This window comes from Melanostigma gelatinosum, assembly GCF_949748355.1.
Source record: "Melanostigma gelatinosum genome assembly, chromosome: 15".
Classification (NCBI taxonomy): domain Eukaryota; kingdom Metazoa; phylum Chordata; class Actinopteri; order Perciformes; family Zoarcidae; genus Melanostigma; species Melanostigma gelatinosum.
The window spans coordinates 156,408-167,814 of NC_136648.1; the positions used below are offsets into that span (position 1 = coordinate 156,408).

At 43.0% G+C, this 11,407-nt stretch overlaps 1 protein-coding gene across 1 annotated transcript; it reads right to left on the reverse strand.

Annotated features, from left to right (window-relative positions):
- Positions 1–2,983: 2,983 nt before the first annotated feature.
- impa1 (inositol monophosphatase 1) lies at positions 2,984–11,103 on the reverse strand. The gene is made up of 9 exons (XM_079284284.1): positions 11,051–11,103; positions 9,880–9,958; positions 9,184–9,317; positions 8,842–8,946; positions 8,612–8,657; positions 3,874–3,982; positions 3,494–3,602; positions 3,265–3,416; positions 2,984–3,185 (listed from the first exon to the last, which is right to left on the reverse strand). The coding sequence occupies exons 2-9, from the start codon at positions 9,940–9,942 to the stop codon at positions 3,055–3,057; spliced, it is 849 nt and encodes a 282-aa protein (XP_079140410.1). The 5' UTR covers positions 9,943–9,958; positions 11,051–11,103; the 3' UTR covers positions 2,984–3,054.
- Between the last annotated feature and the right edge of the window lie 304 nt (positions 11,104–11,407).

Sequence of the window (11,407 nt, forward strand, 5' to 3'; positions counted from 1 at the left end):
GGTCAGTCAACGCTTTGAGACTAAAATACCTGTCTCAGTGACGTCATCAGATACTTCAGCCGTTGGCTTCTGATTGGCTCATTTGTTTCCATGGAATAACAGACTTTATTGGAAGAATAATGAAAAAAGGACCAAAGATGGAGCGAGCAGCCAATCAGGCTTCAGGACTGATGTTCCCTTTAACGAGCTGTTAGCCAACGATGCTAACGCGGTTATGCTCAGTAATTGAAGCAATCCTGAAGATTTTCATTTAAATAAATGTTCAGTTGGTATCTGTAACACAATATTTATATATTTATAGTGAAGTGATGTTCACATGTTAACTCAGTGACCCCCGTAGACTCCTTGTCTCTGAAATAATAATTATTATTTATATTGATTTACAGAAGAAGGAATAGATTTCTAACGGCTCCGACAGCTTGTTCCTCGTCTACTTTGACGTCAACGTGAGTTTTTCATTGTGATGTTAAGACTCGAGGCTGATGGACTTTAAGCACAACTCCATGTTTTTTACTTAAATAGAAAGGTGACGCATATTATTAATATTATTATTATTATAACCAGTTAGACCAGTGAGACCAGTTAGAAACGTATCTTCTACTTTAATCATTTCTGCACTTTAACCGATTAAATAAATAAATCTTAATCTACTTTAGATTCCCCTCTTCTGTTTCCTTAACACCCGGTCACCACTTTGAATGTTTCGTTCACAGATGACTTTAAATGGTTTCAGGGACATTTTCACTGTCAAAGCTTCGTTTTCAGAAGAAAAGCTGTAAAAAGTCACTTTACATGTTTATTCTTTCCAAATGAAATTACTTTACAATCATTACGGACTACGACAGCAACAGATACCTGATTTCTTATTTGTTTTTGTCAGAGCATTTTTTGCTGTCGGGAGATAAAAATAATTATTTTATTTATGGGTCAAATGTTCAACTTATATTACAGGTACCCATCCATCCATCCATCCATCCATCTTCCTCCTCTTATCCGGGGTCGGGTCGTGGTGGCAGCAGGTCCAGCAGGCCGACCCAGACCTCCCTCTCACCGGCAACATGTTCCAGCTCATTCTGGGGGATCCTGAGGCGTTCCCAGGCCAGCTGGGAGATGTAGTCCCTCCAGCGTGTTCTGGGTCTTCCCCGGGTCTCTTCCCAGTTGGACGTGCCTGGAAAACCTCCAGTGGGAGGCGTCCAGGAGGCATCCTGATTAGATGCTGAACCACCTCAGCTGACTCCTTTTGACGCGAAGGAGTAGCGGCTCGACTCCGAGCTCCCTCCTGATGACCGAGCTCCTGACACTATCTCTAAGGCTGAGCCCGGCCACCCACAGGAGGAAGCTCATTTCGGCCGCTTGTAGCCGCGGCCTCGTCCTTTCGGTCACGACCCAGAGTTGGTGACCATAGGTGAGGGCAGGAACGTAGACCGAGTGGTACATTGAGAGCTTTGCCTTCCGGCTCAGCTCCCTCTTCACCAAGACGGTCCGGTGCAGCGCCTGCTTTACTGCTGCAGCCGCACCGATCCGCCTGTCCATCTCCCGCTCCATCTTACCCTCACTCGTGAACAAGACCCGAGATACTTGAACTCCTTCGATTGAGGTCGGCACTCCGTCCCCACCTGGAGGGAGCAATCCACCGGTTTCCGGCAGAGCACCATGGCCTCAGATGTGGAGGTGCTGACTCTCATCCCCGCCGCTTCACACTCTGCTGCAAACTGCCCCAGTGAATGCTGGAGGTCACGATCCGAGGAGGCCAACAGGACCACATCATCTGCAAACAGCAGAGAGGCGATCCCGAGACCCCCGAACCTGACGTTCTCCGCCCCCAGGCTGCGCCTAGATATCCTGTCCGTGAAAGTCACGAACAGGACCGGTGACAAAGGGCAGCCCTGGCGGAGGCCAACACCCACCGGGAACGTGTCTACTGCAGTCGTACAGAGACCGGATCGCCCGTTGTAACGGGTCCGGCACCCCGTACTCCTGCAGCACCCCCCACAAGAACCCCCGACAGACCCGGTCAAAAGCCTTCTCCAAGTCCACAAAGCACATGTAGACTGGTTGGGCAAACTCCCAGAACCCCTCCAGTAGTCTTGCGAGGGTAAAGAGCTGGTCCACTGTTCCACGGCCGGGACGGAATCCGCACTGCTCCAGGTACCCTCCAACTTGTAATGTTAAAAAAGATATATTTTTGATTGAAGCACAAATTCAGGGGTTCACCTCAAATTTGTGGATAATTAGGCGATAGAGAAACCCAAAAAAGAGGATACAAAGACTCCTAAATAAGTTGAACATATCAACATATTATCCGTTCATTGTCTTCTCTGCTGATCTGGGGTTGGACCCACTACCCCCCATGTGTTCCTAGACCAGATATAGAATCTCCCCAACGTGGTCTGGGTCTACTGGGCCTCTATAGGAGGCGTCCAGGAGGCCGCTTGTATCGCCGATCTTGTTCTTTCTGTCTCGACCCAAAGCTCATGATCACAGGTGAGGATCTGAACTGAGACGGACTGCTATTTCTAGAACTTTGTCTTCTGGCTCAGCTCCATCTTCACAACGTCTTCATCACTGCTGACGCCGAACCGAACCTCCATCTCACGCTCCCTTTGACCCTCACAGGTGAACCAGACCGAGATCCTTGAACTTCCTCCATCTCTTTGAGCTGAGACTCAATCCCAAACCAGGACCTCAGACTTGGAGGTTCTGACTCTCATCCCAACTGCTTCACACTCTTCGAAGGTCACGTTCTGAAGGATCCACAGAACCACATCATTTGCAAAAAAACGAGATGCAGTTCTGACGTCCTTAAAGCGGACTCTCTCTCCCCAAAGTAGTCATAGTATAGCATGTCGAAAAAAGTGATTAAAAAGTCAAATTATGTATTTAACATTGTAACGCTCGTCCTGATGTCTGTCGTCTGAAAGTCACAAATATAAGATTTCCAAGAGTGATATAAAAAAAAACAGATTTCGTATTTGTTCTCATGACAAACTTTATTCATCTTAACAATCTGTCTCACACATGAAATCTGTTGAATCCACAACGCGCTGCGTTTCTTCACAGTGTTTGTGGTGGTGGAGCGTCGTCCCTGAGTGGACTGAAGCTGTCAATCTGTTTGACGATCCTCTCAGCGATGGTTCTGCTGTTGGCAGCAACAATTCTTCTGGACATCAGGTCCACTGCTCCTCCTGAACACACAATGTTTTAATGCCCATCTCCTCCAGTGAAATCAACAGAAACACTGAAGTTCTCTTTGAGTATCTTTACCCTCCACGTCCATGAGGACTCCTCCAGCCTCTGAGACGACCAGAGATGCTGCAGCGATGTCCCAAACGTGGATCCCGATCTCATAATACGCTTCAACACAACCGGCCGCTACATGACACATGTTGATTGATGCAGTTCCTGCACCGCGCACCCTGGAAACATGCATATATTGTCAAAAATACACACCAATTAAAATATCAGTAAATTACTGCAGTATCGGTAGTATTACCCGTGTACAGGGATGCAGAGAACACTCCTCAGGCTCGAGAAGATTTTCTCTACAGCTTCAGGGTCTCTGCTGGATCCAAACTCTGTGGCAATGATTGCCTGTTTAATGTCTGACAGTAAAAAAGAAACGGGTCAGATTGTGGCCTCAGTCTAGATCAGAGCATCATGACATCACATCCTGTTCCTGTACGTTTTTGGTTGTCCTCAGATACATCTAGCGATGAAGAGACGTGTGTTTTACACAGTGTAATACATTTAAACAAAAGCTTTCATGATTTCAGTTGTTGCCTTTGATCAATGTCTTTGGATTAAATGTGATTTGACTCGTCCTCATGGCTTATTGTTGAGTGAATCCGTTGAGTTGTGTTATTGATAACTGACCTTCCCGATCAGAAACCTGCAGTGGCTCTCCGTTACAAAACGCTCCCTTCCCCCTCCTCGCTGTGTACATCTTATCTTCCAAACAACTGTAGATCACACCGAACTCCATCTGAAAGAGGAAGGACAGCTGTAGAGCTGCAGGTCATACTAGAGTAAGTCAGAGTGAATAAGGTCATAGGTCATTTTCACTCATTTTTCCTGCCTGCTTTAAGTGCACAGTGTGCGGGTAAGTGCAGGGAGGTTCAGGGAGGTGTACTGTGACCTACTAGTATAGTAGGTCACAGTATAGTAGGTCACAGTATAGTAGGTCACAGTATAGTAGTAGGTCACATTATAGTAGTCCACAGTATAGTAGGTCACAGTATAGTAGGCCACAGTATAGTAGGTCACGTTATAGTAGACCACAGTATAGTAGGTCACAGTATAGTAGACCACAGTATAGTAGGTCACAGTATAGTAGGCCACAGTATAGTAGGTCACAGTATAGTAGGCCACATTATAGTAGGTCACATTATAGTAGGCCACAGTATAGTAGGTCACAGTATAGTAGGCCACATTATAGTAGGTCACATTATAGTAGGCCACAGTATAGTAGGTCACAGTATAGTAGGCCACAGTATAGTAGGTCACAGTATAGTAGGCCACATTATAGTAGGCCACAGTATAGTAGGTCACGTTATAGTAGGCCACAGTATAGTAGGTCACAGTATAGTAGGCCACAGTATAGTAGGTCACAGTATAGTAGGTCACAGTATAGTAGGCCACAGTATAGTAGGTCACAGTATAGTAGTAGGTCACAGTATAGTAGGTCACATTATAGTAGGTCACAGTATAGTAGTAGGTCACAGTATAGTAGGTCACATTATAGTAGGCCACAGTATAGTAGGTCACAGTATAGTAGGCCACATTATAGTAGGTCACAGTATAGTAGGTCACATTATAGTAGGCCACAGTATAGTAGGTCACGTTATAGTAGACCACAGTATAGTAGGTCACGTTATAGTAGGCCACAGTATAGTAGGTCACAGTATAGTAGGCCACATTATAGTAGGTCACAGTATAGTAGGTCACATTATAGTAGGCCACAGTATAGTAGGTCACAGTATAGTAGGCCACATTATAGTAGGTCACAGTATAGTAGGCCACATTATAGTAGGCCACAGTATAGTAGGTCACAGTATAGTAGGCCACAGTATAGTAGGTCACAGTATAGTAGTAGGTCACAGTATAGTAGGCCACAGTATAGTAGGTCACAGTATAGTAGGCCACATTATAGTAGGCCACAGTATAGTAGGTCACGTTATAGTAGACCACAGTATAGTAGGTCACGTTATAGTAGGTCACAGTATAGTAGGCCACATTATAGTAGGTCACGTTATAGTAGACCACAGTATAGTAGGTCACGTTATAGTAGGCCACAGTATAGTAGTAGGTCACAGTATAGTAGGTCACAGTATAGTAGGCCACAGTATAGTAGTAGGTCACAGTATAGTAGGCCACAGTATAGTAGGCCACAGTATAGTAGGTCACGTTATAGTAGACCACAGTATAGTAGGTCACAGTATAGTAGGCCACAGTATAGTAGGTCACAGTATAGTAGTAGGTCACAGTATAGTAGGCCACAGTATAGTAGGTCACGTTATAGTAGACCACAGTATAGTAGGTCACAGTATAGTAGGTCACATTATAGTAGGCCACAGTATAGTAGGCCACAGTATAGTAGGCCACAGTATAGTAGGTCACAGTATAGTAGGTCACAGTATAGTAGGTCACATTATAGTAGGCCACATTATAGTAGGCCACATTATAGTAGGCCACAGTATAGTAGGCCACATTATAGTAGGCCACAGTATAGTAGGCCACAGTATAGTAGTAGGTCACAGTATAGTAGGTCACATTATAGTAGGCCACAGTATAGTAGGTCACAGTATAGTAGGCCACATTATAGTAGGTCACAGTATAGTAGGTCACATTATAGTAGGCCACAGTATAGTAGGTCACGTTATAGTAGACCACAGTATAGTAGGTCACGTTATAGTAGGCCACAGTATAGTAGGTCACAGTATAGTAGGCCACATTATAGTAGGTCACAGTATAGTAGGTCACATTATAGTAGGCCACAGTATAGTAGGTCACAGTATAGTAGGCCACAGTATAGTAGGTCACAGTATAGTAGTAGGTCACAGTATAGTAGGCCACAGTATAGTAGGTCACAGTATAGTAGGCCACATTATAGTAGGCCACAGTATAGTAGGTCACGTTATAGTAGACCACAGTATAGTAGGTCACGTTATAGTAGGTCACAGTATAGTAGGCCACATTATAGTAGGTCACGTTATAGTAGACCACAGTATAGTAGGTCACGTTATAGTAGGCCACAGTATAGTAGTAGGTCACAGTATAGTAGGTCACAGTATAGTAGGCCACAGTATAGTAGTAGGTCACAGTATAGTAGGCCACAGTATAGTAGGCCACAGTATAGTAGGTCACGTTATAGTAGACCACAGTATAGTAGGTCACAGTATAGTAGGCCACAGTATAGTAGGTCACAGTATAGTAGTAGGTCACAGTATAGTAGGCCACAGTATAGTAGGTCACGTTATAGTAGACCACAGTATAGTAGGTCACAGTATAGTAGGTCACATTATAGTAGGCCACAGTATAGTAGGCCACAGTATAGTAGGCCACAGTATAGTAGGTCACAGTATAGTAGGTCACAGTATAGTAGGTCACAGTATAGTAGGCCACATTATAGTAGGCCACATTATAGTAGGCCACAGTATAGTAGGCCACATTATAGTAGGCCACAGTATAGTAGGCCACAGTATAGTAGGCCACAGTATAGTAGGTCACATTATAGTAGGTCACAGTATAGTAGGTCACAGTATAGTAGGTCACGTTATAGTAGGCCACAGTATAGTAGGTCACAGTATAGTAGGCCACAGTATAGTAGGTCACGTTATAGTAGGTCACATTATAGTAGGTCACAGTATAGTAGGTCACATTATAGTAGGTCACGTTATAGTAGGTCACAGTATAGTAGGTCACAGTATAGTAGGTCACGTTATAGTAGGCCACATTATAGTAGGCCACAGTATAGTAGGTCACAGTATAGTAGGCCACAGTATAGTAGGTCACGTTATAGTAGGTCACATTATAGTAGGTCACAGTATAGTAGGTCACATTATAGTAGGTCACGTTATAGTAGGTCACAGTATAGTAGGTCACAGTATAGTAGGTCACGTTATAGTAGGCCACATTATAGTAGGCCACAGTATAGTAGGTCACAGTATAGTAGGCCACAGTATAGTAGGCCACAGTATAGTAGGTCACGTTATAGTAGGTCACATTATAGTAGGTCACATTATAGTAGGTCACAGTATAGTAGGTCACAGTATAGTAGGTCACGTTATAGTAGGCCACATTATAGTAGGCCACAGTATAGTAGGTCACAGTATAGTAGGCCACAGTATAGTAGGTCACGTTATAGTAGGCCACATTATAGTAGGCCACATTATAGTAGGCCACAGTATAGTAGGCCACATTATAGTAGGCCACAGTATAGTAGGCCACAGTATAGTAGGCCACAGTATAGTAGGTCACAGTATAGTAGGTCACAGTATAGTAGGCCACAGTATAGTAGGTCACAGTATAGTAGGCCACAGTATAGTAGGTCACAGTATAGTAGGCCACAGTATAGTAGGCCACAGTATAGTAGGCCACATTATAGTAGGCCACAGTATAGTAGGTCACAGTATAGTAGGTCACATTATAGTAGGTCACATTATAGTAGGCCACAGTATAGTAGGTCACAGTATAGTAGGTCACATTATAGTAGGTCACAGTATAGTAGGTCACAGTGTAGTAGGTCACGTTATAGTAGGCCACATTATAGTAGGTCACAGTGTAGTAGGTCACAGTGTAGTAGGTCACGTTATAGTAGGCCACATTATAGTAGGCCACAGTATAGTAGGTCACAGTATAGTAGGTCACAGTATAGTAGGTCACAGTATAGTAGGTCACATTATAGTAGGTCACATTATAGTAGGTCACAGTATAGTAGGTCACAGTGTAGTAGGTCACGTTATAGTAGGCCACATTATAGTAGGTCACAGTGTAGTAGGTCACAGTGTAGTAGGTCACGTTATAGTAGGCCACATTATAGTAGGCCACAGTATAGTAGGTCACAGTATAGTAGGTCACAGTATAGTAGGTCACAGTATAGTAGGTCACAGTATAGTAGGTCACATTATAGTAGGTCACAGTATAGTAGGTCACAGTATAGTAGGTCACAGTATAGTAGGTCACGTTATAGTAGGCCACAGTATAGTAGGTCACGTTATAGTAGGCCACAGTATAGTAGGCCACATTATAGTAGGCCACAGTATAGTAGGTCACAGTATAGTAGGCCACATTATAGTAGGCCACATTATAGTAGGCCACATTATAGTAGGCCACATTATAGTAGGTCACAGTGTAGTAGGTCACATTATAGTAGGCCACATTATAGTAGGTCACAGTATAGTAGGCCACAGTATAGTAGGCCACATTATAGTAGGCCACATTATAGTAGGTCACAGTGTAGTAGGTCACATTATAGTAGGCCACATTATAGTAGGTCACAGTATAGTAGGCCACAGTATAGTAGGTCACATTATAGTAGGCCACATTATAGTAGGCCACAGTATAGTAGGTCACAGTATAGTAGGCCACGACTTGGACTAGAAGTTGAACTCACCTGTTTGTTGACAGAAAATCCGATGGAAATAGCAACAAAAGGAAATCTGTTAAAGAGAAAATTGTGTATTTATTGGAGGTAATAAATTATTAATAATAATAATAATAGTAACCAGAAATAAAAGTAAACTCCTCCACCAACCAGTCAAGTTAGAAATGACATCCATCTCTGTTCAAAATGTCATCACTTCATCATGTTATGCTTTTAGACTGATTTTTTATGAAACTCACGCGTGAACAAAGTTGGTCGTCCCATCGATGGGGTCGATGATCCAGGTGGGACGGTCAGTGAGGACACAAGGTTCACCTGCAGCTACAGACTCTTCCCCTATGAAGCTGACACACACACACACACACACACACACAGGCTTTCAACTTAAGATTTTTTTCTCTCATTGTTACTGTAAATAAAGCATGTTGTATATAAGCATATGTATATGCATGTGTGTGAGATTAGAGTTTTGATTGAACTGTTTAGTTTATGAGAATAAAGAAAGTCTATCAACAGGAACTCGTCATCCCTTCAGTGATTGAAATATGGATCTGATCGTGAACACAAGCAGGTGTTCTTACCTGTGAGTGGGGAATTTGTACTTCACTGATTGGATGATGAGTTGCTCCACCTTCTGGTCGGTTTGTGTCACCAGATCAACCGACGAACTCTTTGTCATCACCTTCCTGTCATCCTGCAGAGCCTCACACACCACCTGATCAATACAGAGCCGATCAATACAGAGAACAGAGCCGATCAATACAGAGCACAGAGCCGATCAATACAGAGCACAGAGCCGATCAATACAGAGCCGATCAATACAGAGCCGATCAATACAGAGAACAGAGCCGATAAATACAGAGAACAGAGCCGACCAATACAGAGAACAGAGCCGATCAATACAGAGAACAGAGCCGATCAATACAGAGCCGATCAATACAGAGAACAGAGCCGATCAATACAGAGAACAGAGCCGATCAATACAGAGCCGATCAATACAGAGAACAGAGCCGATCAATACAGAGAACAGAGCCGACCAATACAGAGAACAGAGCCGATCAATACAGAGAACAGAGCCGATCAATACAGAGAACAGAGCCGATCAATACAGAGCCGATCAATACAGAGCACAGAGCCGATCAATACAGAGCCGAACAATACAGAGCTGTATCTGTTACTTTGGAGGAGGATGACACTGAACTATCTGACTCTGACTCACACACTAGCTGTCACACACACACACACACACACACACACACACACACACACACACACACCTCTCCGGCTCGTCTTGAGATGGCGACAGCGTGATCCATGGCGTCCTGCCAGAGGTCGGCCATCTTAGAGGAAGAACTCCTTATAAGGACAAAAATGGCATCATCATCATGGTTGGCCTTAAAGAACCAATAGAACCTGTTATATTTTCCATATTACATGATTGATGGATCCTAATGTTATTGGTTAACGTTACATGATTGATGGATCCTGATGTTATTGATTCATATTACATGATTGATTGATCCTGATGTTATTGATTCATATTACATGATTGATTGATCCTGATGTTATTGATTCATGTTACGTGATTGATTGATCCTGATGTTATTGGTTCATGTTACGTGATTGATGGATCCTGATGTTATTGATTCATGTTACGTGATTGATTGATCCTGATGTTATTGATTCATGTTACGTGATTGATGGATCCTGATGTTATTGATTCATATTACATGATTGATTGATCCTGATGTTATTGATTCATGTTACGTGATTGATGGATCCTGATGTTATTGATTCATGTTAGGTGATTGATTGATCCTGATGTTATTGATTCATGTTACGTGATTGATTGATCCTGATGTTATTGATTCATGTTACGTGATTGATGGATCCTGATGTTATTGGTTCATGTTACGTGATTGATTGATCCTGATGTTATTGATTCATGTTACGTGATTGATGGATCCTGATGTTATTGATTCATGTTACGTGATTGATGGATCCTGATGTTATTGGTTAACGTTACGTGATTGATGGATCCTGATGTTATTGATTCATGTTACGTGATTGATTGATCCTGATGTTATTGGTTAACGTTACTGATTGATCCTCAGTCGCTGGCTCTGTTCAGGTACTTTTTTGTATTTTCTGTTTTTAGACTTTGAAGCACTTTCTTAAACTAATTTTACAAGTTTATCATCATCATTATTATTTTCATTAATATAATCCGAACATAATTTCGAAAACGTGGGCGTGGACATTATACATTTGAAAAGCATGATAAAATTCTTTGTTCTAAGATAACAAGCTGTGGTGCAACCCCGGAAGCTGTCCGTGTCTTTACACCCAGAACCAGAAGAGAACAAGGAGAGTTAAAGACGGTGATTTACGAGTGTAACGTGAAGGAGTAAACATGAAAACATCCTATAAACATCATTAAAGTCTAACCTGACGGGAATCTGCTGTTGATCCGCTGCTGCTGCTGCTGCGGCTTCGCTTACTTCCGGTTTTCTTCTTTTTCTTCATCCTTGTGCAGCGGAGTGCTGCTGCCTCCTGCTGGTGACGTACACACACTACAGGTGATCACAGTCAAATATGTCTCAACTCATCGCGTAAAGTTTGTGTCTGTTCATAAACTTCAGATGTCTCATTAACTTGTATTGTATCTTCATGAGGACTCAATACAGTTTGAAACCATCGTAGAGACGACATTTAAGAACAGATAGAGCACAGAGTACCTGAGCAGGTAGAGAACAGAGTACCTGAACAGGTAGAGAACAGAGTACCTGAACAGGTAGTGAACAG